This window comes from Coregonus lavaretus, assembly GCF_964263955.1.
Source record: "Coregonus lavaretus genome assembly, contig: HAP1_SCAFFOLD_3197, whole genome shotgun sequence".
NCBI classification, from domain to species: domain Eukaryota; kingdom Metazoa; phylum Chordata; class Actinopteri; order Salmoniformes; family Salmonidae; genus Coregonus; species Coregonus lavaretus.
In genome coordinates this window covers 11,026-24,809 of record NW_028159733.1, presented here as the reverse complement: position 1 = coordinate 24,809, position 13,784 = coordinate 11,026, and the positions used below count along the sequence as shown (strand labels likewise).

The window sequence follows — 13,784 nt, the reverse complement described above, 5'->3', positions numbered from 1 at the left end:
ATTAAACTGCAAAGCTCTTTAGGATCCGAGGGCCAATGCCAAATCTTTCCATCCTCCTGTTGGGGGAAGAGGCGCTGTCACGACTCTGTGCTGGTGTGTGTGGACCATGTTTAGTCCTTGGTGATGTGGACGCCAAGGAACTTGAAACTTTAGACCCGCTCCACTACAGCCCTGTTGATGTGGACGGGAGCATGCTCTCCCCTCTTTATCCTGTAGTCCACGATCAGCTCTTTGGTATTACTTAAATTGAAGCCACAACCAATTGGAATTCATAACATATCATACAAACTGTCATTCGTAACATGATGAAATGGACGAGGGTCATCCACAAATTAATACATACTAAATGGAAGACGACGAATTTACGTGTACTGTGTTACGTCTACCCTCGAGTCCAGGTTGGTTGAGTATGAATATTGTTTTCAAATGTTAGTTACCAACATTCTTCAGATTTTCCTAACTTTGTGGCCACTGAGATTTTAGCTAGCTAACTAGTTAGCTGGAAGACATTAACCTTACCGCGCTGGCGGTTTATAAACTGCGCAAAAGTCGTTTATTTCGTATTTTGGAGAAATTACACAAGGCGCATGAAGAGATATGTTCGCCAGAATTGTAGCAACATATGCGCTTTGGTCAGTTCAGAAAGCATAATGAAGACAGTCACTAAAAAACGACGAACGACGCCCTGAAACCAAGATAGTTAATGTGGTAGAAACAGGCTAACTAGCTAGCTAACAAAGTTTCAAGCCACTTACCTTTTTCACTTTTTTCACATCCTCCTCCATCTCTATGTGCAGATCCTCTTCATGCTCACTTCAACAGGGGATTTCTTCAACAACTATATTAGGCATCTAGAGGCACAGCGACAATCTCTGACATTTCCACCCAAATTAAAAGCTAGTTAGTTAGCATAGTAGCTAGCCAATTCGCCAAGGTGGCCGTCAGTCCTCATAAAAGGTGTGGAATAACAACCGTTTGTAACTTCGATAACATTCAATTCTAGCGTTGTCAAAAGCACTTATGTCGGGTGGCAGTGAGTTGGTATTATTAAAACAACTACATTGAAAAGATAAGGGGCAAACAAACAGACAAAACACCATCAACTTTTCAATCGTGTCGCCATTTTGGGGTGTTCTTCTTCGGTATCATGGTGTTTGTGCATGCCGCCACCTACTGGGCGGTAGTGTGTGATCAATCACGTTACATTTTGTGATACAAAAATAAAAACCCATGGGGGGAAAATAGAAAAAGTGCACCACCAACTAACCCTACACGTATATACCACTATTTAATTAACCCTAACTGATCCTACACAAGGCCCACAGTCTGAGAGGACGGGACTCTTTCATTCAATACACCTTATAACTCATCTGCAGTAAAACCAAGTACGTCTCTGCAGCTGCCACCACGACATCTATTTTCTGTGATTTACGTTCCATTTCTGCAGTAGAGTTGATAACCATGGCAATGAAGATTAAGAATCCAACGTCACTGAAGCACAAATTCGTATCACAGACATTTAATCCTAGTAAAAAATTCCCTGTCTTAGGTCAGTTAGGATCACCACTTTATTTTAAGAATGTGACATGTCAGAATAACAGTAGAGATAATTATTTATTTCAGCTTTTATTTCTTTCATCACATTCCCAGTGGGTCAGAAGTTGACATACACTCAATTAGTATTTGGTAGCATTGCCTTTAAATTGTTTAACTTGGGTCAAACGTTTCGGGTAGCCTTCCACAAGCTTCCCACAATAAGTTGGGTGAATTTTGGCCCATTCCTCCTGACAGAGCTGGTGTAACTGAGTCAGGTTTGTAGGCCTCCTTGCTCGCACATGCTTTTTATGTTCTGCCCACAAATGTTCTATAGGATTAAGGTCAGGGCTTTGTGATGGCCACAACAATACCTTGCCTTTGTTGTCCTTAAGCCATTTTGCCAGAACTTTGGAAGTATGCTTGGGGTCATTGTTCATTTGGAAGACCCATTTGCGACCAAGCTTTAACTTCCTGACTGATGTCTTGAGATGTTGCTTCAATATATCCACATAATTTTCCTTCCTCATGATGCCATCTATTTTGTGAAGTGCACCAGTCCCTCCTGCAGCAAAGCACACCCACAGCATGATGCTGCCACCCCTGTGCTTCACGGTTGGGTTTGTGTTCCCCGGCTTGCTACCCCCCCCCCCCCCCCCCCCATTTTTCCTCCAAACATAACGATGGTCATTATTGCCAAACAGTTCTATTTTTGTTTCATCAGACCATAGGACATTTCTCCAAAAAGTACGATCTTTGTCCCCATGTGCAGTTGCAAACCGTAGTCTGGCTTTTTTATGGCGGTTTTGGAGCAGTGGCATCTTCCTTGCTGAGTGGCCTTTCAGGTTATGTCGATATAGGACTCGTTTTACTGTGGATATAGATACTTTTGTACCGGTTTCCTCCAGCATCTTCACAAGGTCCTTTACTGTTGTTCTGGGATTGATTTGCACTTTTCACACCAAAGTACGTTCATCTCTAGAAGACAGAACGCGTCTCCTTCCTTAGTGGTATGACGGCTGCGTGGTCCCATGGTGTTTATACTTGCGTACTATTGTTTGTACAGATGAATGTGGTACCTTCAGGCGTTTGGAAATTGCTCCCAAGGATGAACCAGACTTGTGGAGGTCTACCATTTTTTTTCTGAGGTCTTGGCTGATTTCTTTTGATTTTCCCATGATGTCAAGCAAAGAGGCACTGAGTTTGAAGGTAGACCTTGAAATACATCCACAGGTACACCTCCAATTGACTCAAATGATGTCAATTAGCCTATCAGAATCTTCTAAAGCCATGACATCATTTTCTGGAATTTTCCAAGCTGTTTAAAGGCACAGTCAACTTAGTGTATGTAAACTTCTGACCCTCTGGAATTGTGATACAGTGAATTATAAGTGAAATAATCTGTCTGTAAACAATTGTTGGAAAAATTACTTGTGTCATGCACAAAGTAGATGTCCTAACCGACTTGCCAAAACTCTAGTTTCTTAACAAAAAATGTGTGGAGTAGTTGAAAAACGAGTTTTAATGTATGTAAACATCAGACTTCAACTGTAGCCTTCACCTGGATTCACCTGGTCAGTCTATGTCATGGAAAGAGCAGGTGTTCATAATGTTTTGTACACTCAGTGTAGATCACTTTATATAATCGGATCCGTTTTATTTCCTTCAAAATCTTAAGCCTGTGCTTTGTGCCATTTTCTTTAATAAAAGGTAGGCCTGTGGCATACTCTCATACCCCCTCAATTTGAGTCTTGGTTTTAACTTAACAGCCCTTCACTGACACGGAGGTAGGCTATTCAAAGAGTGCATGGTGGGTGGAGGAATTGACCAACACATCTATGGATATATCAGCCAAAAGCCTAATTCCATCTGTCAAACAGGTAGGGCTACCACTTATTTCTTAAATAGAAATAAATACTTATGGTTGTCTATGACAACACAGAGGGTAGCCTATAGTAAGGCTCGATGGAGGGATAGAGAGAGAGGGAGGGAGGAAGGGAGGGATAGAGAGAGAGGGAGGGAGGGATAGAGAGAGTGGGGGGAGGGTGGGATGGAGAGAGGGAGGGAGGGAGGGATAGAGAGAGAGATGGATAGAGAGAGAGAGGGAGGGAGGGAGGGACGGAGGGAGGGAGGGTGGGATAGAGAGAGAGGGAGGGAGGGTGGGATAGAGAGAGAGGGAGGGAGGGAGGTATAGAGAGAGTGGGGGGAGGGTGGGATGGAGAGAGGGAGGGAGGGAGGGATAGAGAGAGAGATGGACAGAGAGAGAGAGGGAGGGAGGGAGGGAGGGAGAGAGAGGGAGGGAGGGAGGGAGGGATAGAGATGGATGGAGGGAGGATGGCATAGAGTGAGAGGGAGGAAGGGAGGGGTAGAGAGAGAGGGAGGGAGGGAAGGATGGAGAGAGAGGGAGGGAGGAATAGAGAGAGAGGGAGGGAGGGGAGGATGGAGAGAGAGGGAGGGAGGAATAGAGAGAGAGGGAGGGAGGGAGGGAGGATAGAGAGAGAGGGAGGGAGGGTGGGAAGGAGAGAGAGGGAGGGAGGGAGGGAGAGGGAGGGAGGGTGGGAAGGAGAGAGAGGGAGGGAGGGTGGGAAGGAGAGAGAGGGAGGTAGGGTGGGAAGGAGAGAGAGGGAGGGAGGGTGGGAAGGAGAGAGAGGGAGGGAGGGTGGGAAGGAGAGAGAGGGAGGGAGGGAGGGTGAGGGAGGGAGGGTGGGAAGGAGAGAGAGGGAGGGAGGGAGGGAGAGGGTGGGAGGGAGGTATAGAGAGAGAGGGAGGGAGGGTGGGATAGAGAGAGAGGGAGGGAGGGAGGGAGGTATAGAGAGAGAGAGGGAGGGAGGAGGAAATAAAGAAAAACAAAGCGAGGGACGGGCGGGTGTCTCCTGTGTCCGTCTCCTTTGCCATTGAGATGGCAGTGCTCAATTGAATATGAAACCCAGCACTGCTTTACAAACCAAATAACTCCTTCAGCGCAGGAAAAGCTGCTTGCCTGGTAGTTTTCCTGGTAAAGTGGGACGATGTGAGGGAAAAGAGCCTCCAAAGCAAAACTTCACATCATGGTGGTGGAAGACATGTTTTATTCAACAGGCTGCTCAGACAGTCAGACAGACAGATATACAGACAGAGAGAGAGAGACAGACAGACAATCGTTTTTCCACCATTCATTTTTCCCATAGGGGATTTTAGAAACACTTAAAATAAGGGCTGTGTTTCGTGTAGGCTTACCCTGGCATGACGTTTTGATAACCGTGTAAATCTCTCTAGGACAAGGTGACTTTTATTAATCAGTCAGGCTGTAGTCTTTACAAAGCCAAAAAGGGAACATGAGTCAACGTATTTTTGACTGGCACTGTGTATATATATTGGCAGCGATTACAGCCTCGAGTCTTCTTGGGTATGACGCTACAAGCTTGGCACACCTGTATTTGGGGAGTTTCTCCCATTCTTCTCTGCAGATCCTCTCAAGCTCAGGATGGATGGGGAGCGTCGCTGCACAGCTATTTTCAGGTCTCTCCAGAGATGTTAGATCGGGTTCAAGTCCGGACTCTGGCTGGGCCACTCAAGGACATTCAGAGACTTCTCCCGATGCCACTCCTGCATGGTCTTGGCTGTGTGCTTAGTGTCATCGCCCTGTTGGAAGGTGAACCTTCGTCCCAGTCTGAGGTCCTGAGCGTTCTGGAGCAGGTTTACATCAAAGATCTCTCTGTACTTTTCCCCGTTCATCTTTCCCTCGATCCTGACTAGTCTCCAAGTCCCTGGCGCTGAAAAACAGCCACAGAGCATGATGCTGCCACCACCAGGCCAATCTTGGTTTCATCAGACCAAAGAATCTTGTTTCTCATGTTGTGAAAGTCCTTTAGGTGCCTTTTACTGAGGAGAGGCTTCCGTCTGACCACTCATAAAGGCCATATTGGTGGAGTGCTGCAAAGATTTTTTTATTTTTTTCACCTTTATTTAACCAGGTAAGCCAGTTGAGAACAAGTTCTCATTTACATTTACAACTGCGACCTGGCCAAGATAAAGCAAAGCAGTGCGATAAAAACAACAACAACACAGAGTTACATATGGAATAAACAAAACGTACAGTCAATAACACAATAGAAAATATATATACAGTATTTGTAAATGTAGTAAGTTATGGAGGTCAGGCAATAAATAGGCCATAGTGAAAAATAATTACAATTTAGTATTAACACTGGAGTGATAGATGTGCAGAAGATGATGTGCAAATAGAGATACTGGGGTGCAAATTAGCAAAATAAATAACAATGTAAATACAATATGGGGATGAGGTAGTTGGGTGGACTAATTACAGATGGGCTGTGTACAGGTGCAGTGATCGGTAAGCTGCTCTGACAACTGATGCTTAAAGTTAGTGAGGGAGATAAGAGTCTCCAGCTTCAGAGATTTTTGCAGTTCATTCCAGTCATTTGCAGCAGAGAACTGGAAGGAATGGCGGCCAAAGGAGGTGTTGGCTTTGGGGATGATCAGTGAGACATACCTAGTGACCAATGATCTAAGATAAGGCAGGGATTTGCCTAGCAGAGATTTATAGATGACCTGGAGCCAGTGGGTTTGGTGACTAATATGAAGTGAGGGCCAGCCAACGAGAGCGTACAGGTCACAATGGTGGGTAGTATATGGGGCTTTGGTGACAAAACGGATGGCACTGTGATAGACTACATCCAATTTTCTGAGTAGAGTGTTGGAAGCTATTTTGTAAATGACATCGCCGAAGTCCAGGATAGGTAGGATAGTCAGTTTTACGAGGGCATGTTTAGCAGCATGAGTGAAGGAGGCTTTGTTGCGAAATAGGAAGCAGATTCTAGATTTAACTTTGGATTGGAGATGCTTAATGTGAGTCTGGAAGGAGAGTTTACGGTCTAACCAGACACCTAGGTATTTGTAGTTGTCCACATATTCTAAGTCAGACCCGCCGAGAGTAGTGATTCTAGTCGGGCGGGCGGGTGCATGCAGCGTTCGATTGAAGAGCATGCATTTAGTTTTACTAGCGTTTAAGAGCAGTTGGAGGCTACGGAAGGAGTATTGTATGGCATTGAAGCTCATTTGGAGGTTTGTTAACACAGTGTCCAATGAAGGGCCAGATGTATACAAAATGGTGTCGTCTGCGTAGAGCTGGATCTGAGAGTCACCAGCAGCAAGAGCGACATTATTGATATACACAGAGAACAGTCGGCCAGAGAATTGAACCCTGTGGCACCCCCATAGAGACTGCCAGAGGTCCAGACAACAGGCCCTCCGATTTGACACACTGAACTCTATCTGAGAAGTAGTTGGTGAACCAGGCGAGGCAGTCATTTGAGAAACCAAGGCTATTTAGTCTGCCAATAAGAATGCGGTGATTGACAGAGTCAAAAGCCTTGGCCAGGTCAATGAAGACGGCTGCACAGTACTGTCTTTTATCGATCGCAGTTATTATATCGTTTAGGACCTTGAGCGTGGCTGAGGTGCATCCATGACCAGCTCGGAAACCAGATTGCATAGCGGAGAAGGTACTGTGGGATTCAAAATGGTCGGTAATCTGTTTGTTAACTTGGCTTTCAAATACTTTCAAAAGGCAGGGCAGGATGGATATAGGTCTGTAACAGTTTGGATCTAGAGTGTCACCCCCTTTGAAGAGGGGGATGACCACGGCAGCTTTCCATTCTCTGGGGATCTCAGACGATACGAAAGAGAGGTTGAACAGGCTAGTAATAGGGGTTGCGACAATTTCGGCGGCTAGTTTTAGAAAGAAAGGGTCCAGATTGTCTAGCCCAGCTGATTTGTAGGGGTCCAGATTTAGCAGCTCTTTCAGGACATCAGCTGTCTGGATTTGTGTGAAGGAGAAGCGGGGGGGGCATGGGCAAGTTGCAGTGGAGGGTGCAGAGCCGGTGGCCGGGGTAGGGGTAGCCAGGTGGAAAGCATGGCCAGCCGTAGCAAAATGCTTATTGAAATTCTCGATTATCGTAGATGTATCGGTGGTGACAGTGTTTCCTAGCCTCAGTGCAGTGGGTAGCTGGGAGGAGGTGCTCTTATTCTCCATGGACTTTACAGTCCCCCAAAACTTTTTGGAGTTAGTAATACAAGATGCAAATTTCTGTTTGAAAAAGCTAGCCTTTGCTTTCCTAACTGATTGTGCATATTGGTTCTTGACTTCCCTGAAAAGTTGCTTATTGCGGGGGCTGTTCAATGCTAATGCAGTACGCCACAGGATGTTTTTTGTGCTTTGTCTTTATGGGGTATTGTGTGTAGATTGATGATAAAAATACATATTTCATCAATTTTAGAATTACGCTGTAAAGTAACAAAATTTGAAAAAAATGAATGTGTCTGAATACATTTCCGAATGCACTCTAGGTCAGTATACTCTTCATCTTTGACTACAATCAACATGTCACTGGTCTCACATTTTTTGGCTTTGCTGTCCACTTTCATATCAGACTCCAAAATAGAGGAGTCTTACATGCTTATTTTCAGGTCAGAACCAGCTGTCCAAGAGCCAATGCGACGTGAAAAGCCAGGTAACCTAGATAGATAGTAAGTCTGCGAATGCTATTTCCAAAAAGTTGAGGTTTAGTCACCTCAACTTGCTCAATTTCCACTTTATTCATTACAAGATTTAGTTGTAATTTTTTTTTAGTTTTTTTAGTTGTAAAAATGTTTAAATGCAGTCATTTCAGTCGCTTTGGTAGCTGACATTTATAGTGTTGACTCATCCACATACATAGACACACTGGCTTTACTCAAAGCCAGTGGCATGTCATTAGTAAAGATTGAAAAAAGTAAGGGTCCTAGACAGCTGCCCTGGGGAATTCCTGACTCTACCTGGATTATGTTGGATAGGCTTCCATTAAAGAACATCCTTTGTGTTCTGTTAGACAGGTAACTCTTTATCCACAATATAGCAGGGGGTGTACAGCCATAATACATTCGTTTTTCCAGCAGCAGACCTTGATTGATAATGTCAAAAGCCGCACTGAAGTCTAACAAAACAGCCCCCACAATCTTTTTATCATACATTTCTCTCAGCCAATCATCAGTCAAATAAAATAAAATAAAATAAAATGTTATTGGTCACATGCGCCGAATACAACAGGTGCAGACATTACAGTGAAATGCTTACTTACAGCCCTTAACCAACAGTGCATTTATTTTAAACAAAAAAAGTAAGAATAAAACAACAACAAAAAAAGTGTTGAGAAAAAAAGAGCAGAAGTAAAATAAAGTGACAGTAGGGAGGCTTTATATACAGGGGGGTACCGTTGCAGAGTCAATGTGCGGGGGCACCGGCTAGTTGAGGTAGTTGAGGTAATATGTACATGTTGGTAGAGTTAAAGTGACTATGCATAAATACTTAACAGAGTAGCAGCAGCGTAAAAAGGATGGGGTGGGGGGGCAGTGCAAATAGTCCGGGTAGCCATGATTAGCTGTCATTTGTGTAAGTGCTGTGCTTGTTGAATGTCCTTCCCTATAAGCGTGCTGAAAGTCTGTTGTCAATTTGTTTACTGTAAAATAGCATTGTATCTCGTCAAACACAATTTTTTCCAAAAGTTTACTAAGGGTTGGTAACAGGTTGATTGATCGACTATTTGAGCCTGTAAAGGGGGCTTTACTATTCTTGGGTAGCGGAATGACTTTTGCTTCCCTCCAGGCCTGAGGGCAGACACTTTCTAGTAGGCTTAAATTGAAGATATGCCAAATAGGAGTGGCAATATCGTCCGCTATTATCCTCAGTAATTTTCCATCCAAGTATATATATATATATATATATATATATATATATATATATATATATATATATATATATATATATAAACATGGGGGATTGGAAGTGATGCAGACAATTACATTGATGGAAGTTACAATCTATCTGCAATATTAAGCTGATCTACCCCCCCCCAAAAAGAAAGTGCAGCTGTGTGTGTGATCTACAAAGACCTTATCAATTTATTATGGAGCAGAGTTCCGGCGGTTCTCCGCGGACCGTTTCAAACCGGGGAAGTTGGAGGAGCTCTATAAGCTCATCATGCACGTTCACCGCATCGCCAACATGGAGGTCATGATTGGCTACGCTGACATCAATGGAGACCTGCTGCCAATCAACAATGACGACAACTTCTGCAAGGCGGTGTCTACGGCCCACCCACTAGTCTTCATTCAGAGACAAGAGGAGGTTGACTACAGCAGCTATGAAAAAAATATATAATAATAATAAAAAAAATATATATATAAAAAAAATATTAAAAGAAATTCATCCAAGTTGTTAGACCCTGGTGGCTTGTCATTGTTGATAGGCAGCAATGCTTTTTTCAGCTCTTCCACACTCACTTTACGGAATTAAAAATTACAACGCTTGTCTTTCATAATTTGTTCAGATATATTTGGATGTATAGTGTCAGCGTTTGTTGCTGGCATGTCATGCCTAAGTTTGCTAATATGTGTCTTAGAAATTTAAAACAAACAGCTAAGTGTGTTTTTAAGTCTTGAAGCGTTGTATCGCCACCAAACTCTTCTAGCCAATAAGGAGTAGTTAGAAATATGACAACACCAAACTGTGCTATATGTAGCCAATAAGGAGTAGTTAAGAGAGAGAGACACGTGGGCAATTTGGCGGGAAATGGGAGGGCGGGAGCCTTGTACTCCCAAAGGTGGGGAAGGCAGATGAGCTCCGCCTCCACGGGTGGTGGATTCAATCCCAGTGCTAGGCACAAATCTTTTGTTTTAAGCCTTTGTGCATGTGTGTGCGTGCGTGTGTGTGCGTGTGCGTGCGTGTGCGTGCGTGCGTGCGTGCGTGTGTGCGTGCGTGTGTGTGTGTGTGCGTGCGTGTGTTTGCTTATAGGACTGTGTAATGTTGCAGTGTGTGTGTGTGCGTGTGTTTGCCTATAGGACTGTGTAATGCTTCTGTTGCAGTGAGCTAATCCAGGTAATTCCTCCTCTAGTGAGGGTGCAGGTGTTGATCATTTAGACTGCTTACCAAACGGTACCCTGTTCCCAATTTAGTGCATTACTTTTGACCAGATGGGCTGTCATTTGGGACACATCTGTAGACTAGCAGCAGAGGAGGAGGAGGAGGAAACCAGGAAGAACAGACATTCTAAGATGAATGGAAACAGTCTCCCAACAGTCCTAGCCTGGCTTTAATTCAACAACAAAAAAGCAGCGGAGAAAACTCTAATTATTGTGCATGTGTAAGGAATGTAAGGAAGGGAGGGAGGGAGGGAAGGAGTGAGGGAGGGAGGGAAGGAGTGAGGGAGGGATGGAGGGAGGGAGGGAGGGAGGGGGGAAGGAGGAGGGAGGGAGGGAGGGAGGGAGGGAGGGAGGGAGGGAGGGAGGGAGGGAGGGAGGGAAGGAAGGAGGAAGGGAGGGAGGGAGGGAGGGAAGGAGGGAGGGAGGGAAGTAGGGAGGGAGGGAGGGAGGGAGGGAGGGAAGGAAGGAAGGAGGAAGGGAGGGAGAGAGGGAGGGAAGGAGGGAGGGAGGGAAGTAGGGAGGGAGGGAGGGAGGGAGGGAAGGAAGGAGGAAGGGAGGGAGGGAGGGAAGGAGGGAGGGAGGGAGGGAGGGAGGGAGGGGGGAAAGAGGAGGGAGGGAGGGAGGGAGGGAAGGAGAGAGGGAGGGAAGTAGGGAGGGAGGGAGGGAGGGAAGGAAGGAGGAAGGGAGGGAGGGAGGGAAGGAGGGAAGGAGGGAGGGAGGGAGGGAGGGAGGGAGGGAGGGAGGAGGGAAGGAGGGAAGGAGGGAGGGAGGGAAGGAGGGAGGGAGGGAGTCAGTACAATAAGAATAGAAACCTAAACCTTCGCCCCGTTTCAGCACCACTTCATCAGTGGACAGCTCCTTCAGCACCACTTCAGCAGTGGACAGCTCCCTTCGGCACCACTTCAGCAGTGGACAGCTCCCTTCAGCACCACTTCAGCAGTGGACAGCTCCCTTCAACACGCAGCACTCAGCCGCGTGGAGATGAGACGTTCACTGGCACAAAATAAACAGTTTGTCTCATGTCTCATAATCACAGCATTCCTGTCTGGAACGCCACAAACTTTACCTGCCACCAGGGTAGCATCTACAGGGATGAACGTCGCTTTCAGCCAAGGCTTTAATGCCATCAGCACACAGATGTGATGTAATGTTTAAAGCCTAACTGCAGAAATGCCACAAAAAAATATAACTTAATGGTGTTTCTCAACTAGAGAACTGTTCTAATATATTATTTATTCACCAAATTATTGATCAATATATTTCTGAAATAATTACATTTGATTGGATTAATTTTAGCCTACGCCCTGTGGCTCTTCTCTCACTTCAGCTTACGCCATAAATGTCAAATTAACATGAACTCTTTAGCCATATGTTCCAAGCCTTGTCAACCGTGGACTCTTCATGATTGGTTCATCATATCAGACAGAGAGCTCATTGGACCCTATCATTTGATCCATGTGAACAGAACACAGGGGTTAATAAATACACACACCCCGTGCCAAACGCAGCACTACATCATGCAGCACTCTTCTTCCATATTTGGGGCTTTAAACAAAACACTAGGTGGCAACCACGTTTAGCAGAGGGAGAGGGAGAGAGAGAGAGCGAGAGCGAGGGGGGGAGAGAGAGAAAGAGAGAGGGACAGAGAACAAGAGAGCGAGAGAGGGACAGAGATTAAGAGAGAGAGAGAGAGAGAGAGAGCGAGAGAGGAGGGGAGAGAGAGAGAGAGAGGGGGACAGGGAACGAGAGTCGAGAGAGAGAGAGACAGAGAGAGAGAGAGAGAGGGGGGAGAGAGAGAGAGGGACAGAGAACGAGAGAGAGAGAGAGACAGAGGGAGAGAGAGAGAGAGAGCGAGAGAGAGCGAGAGAGAGCGAGAGAGAGAGAGAGACAGAGAGAAAGAGGAAGAGAAAGGGAGAGAGGGTGGGGGATGAATTACGTAGTCGTGGGACAGAGAGTTAGGAAGGACGGTCAGCTCGTAGCATTCAGCGCTGCAGCTGGGGGAAGGAGGGAGAGGGAGAGCTGCTGCAGAATTTTCGGAAAACACTGGATGATGAGGCTGTGAGAGGCTCTAGTAGATAGATAGATAGATAGATAGATAGATAGATAGATAGATAGATAGATAGATAGATAGATAGATAGATAGATAGATAGATAGATAGATAGATGGATTATTATGTACAGGTAAGGAATACACCAGCGTAGTAGCGGCCTATTTGATTTAACGGTGGATTAACCCGTTGTAGCCAGGTGAAGCCAGGCTGCCTCCTCTCCTCTTCAGCCGTAACAGACTACACACCAGGAGAGAAGATGGGTTGTGTCCGTGACGCTACCGCCTGGACACAGTCTGGGGACCGACCCGGTGACGCTGCCGCACTGCCTCCCCGCTTTTAGATGGCTCACACATTTGACACTCGGAAAAACAGGTGTCAGGGAAGTGTCGTCACGAACCCCGGAAGCCGGAGGTGTGAGACGCTTCAGCAGAGAGAAAGATGGCAGCAAAATCCGATGGTCGGGGGGTCGTCCGGGGATTCGCCCAGCTGCACAACCTGGACGAGGTGGTGGGGACCGGCGAGGGCGACCCGAGGGAAGGCAGCTCCTTCCACATCTGCCACTGCTGCAACACCTCGTCCTGTTACTGGGGCTGCCGGAGCGCCTGTCTGCATTACCTCCACGACAAGAGGAGAGGCGGGGGAGGACAAGGGGACGCAGGGCCGGGGCGGCCGCCGCAGGAGGAGCGCCTCTGGCTGGACTGTCTGTGGATCATCCTGGCCCTGTTCGTGTTCTTCTGGGACGTGGGGACAGACCTGGCGCTGGCCATCGACTACTACCACAAGCACGACTACCTCTGGTCCGGACTCACCCTCTTCTTGGTGCTGGTGCCCTCGGTGCTGGTCCAGATCCTGAGCTTCAGGTGGTTCGTGCAGGATTACACCGGGGGCGGTCTGGGCTCTGTGGAGGGGCTGAGCAACCGGAGAGCTACGGCAGGGCTGAGAGCGCAGGGAAGGGACAGGTGCTGCCTGCTCTCTGTGTGGCTGTGGCAGACCCTCATACACATCTTCCAGATGGGACAAGTATGGAGGTAAGATGGTGACGAACTAGGGGATGAAGAACTAGTCTGAAACCCCTCCTCTTCCTCTTTCTCACCCACCCTATGAAACCCATCTCCTCTTTTCTCCTCCTCTCGTCCTCCTCTCCTCTGCTCACCTGTTTCTCTGTGTCACCTGGTATAACCCCCTGGTACATGACCAACAGTGAATCTGTCCGTCTGGTCTCATGTGTGTGTCTGGTTTCAC

General features: G+C 46.5%; 2 protein-coding genes across 2 annotated transcripts in view; one reads left to right on the top strand and one right to left on the bottom strand.

The window, feature by feature from the left end:
• Nucleotides 1-1,123, bottom strand: part of LOC311122494 (cerebral cavernous malformations protein 2 homolog) — a 30,641-nt gene extending 29,518 nt beyond the window's left edge. Inside the window, exon 1 of the mRNA XM_084196838.1 lies at nt 756-1,123. Within this exon, the coding sequence (XP_084052964.1) occupies nt 756-785 (30 nt within the window). The 5' untranslated portion in view covers nt 786-1,123. The remainder of the gene's footprint in view (nt 1-755) is intronic.
• Nucleotides 1,124-12,980: 11,857 nt separating this feature from the next.
• On the top strand, nt 12,981-13,574 carry LOC311122498 (XK-related protein 6-like; the record flags this gene model as incomplete). Its single annotated transcript, XM_084196839.1, has 1 exon — nt 12,981-13,574. The coding sequence occupies one exon, from the start codon at nt 12,981-12,983 to the stop codon at nt 13,572-13,574; it is 594 nt and encodes a 197-aa protein (XP_084052965.1).
• Nucleotides 13,575-13,784: the final 210 nt, after the last annotated feature.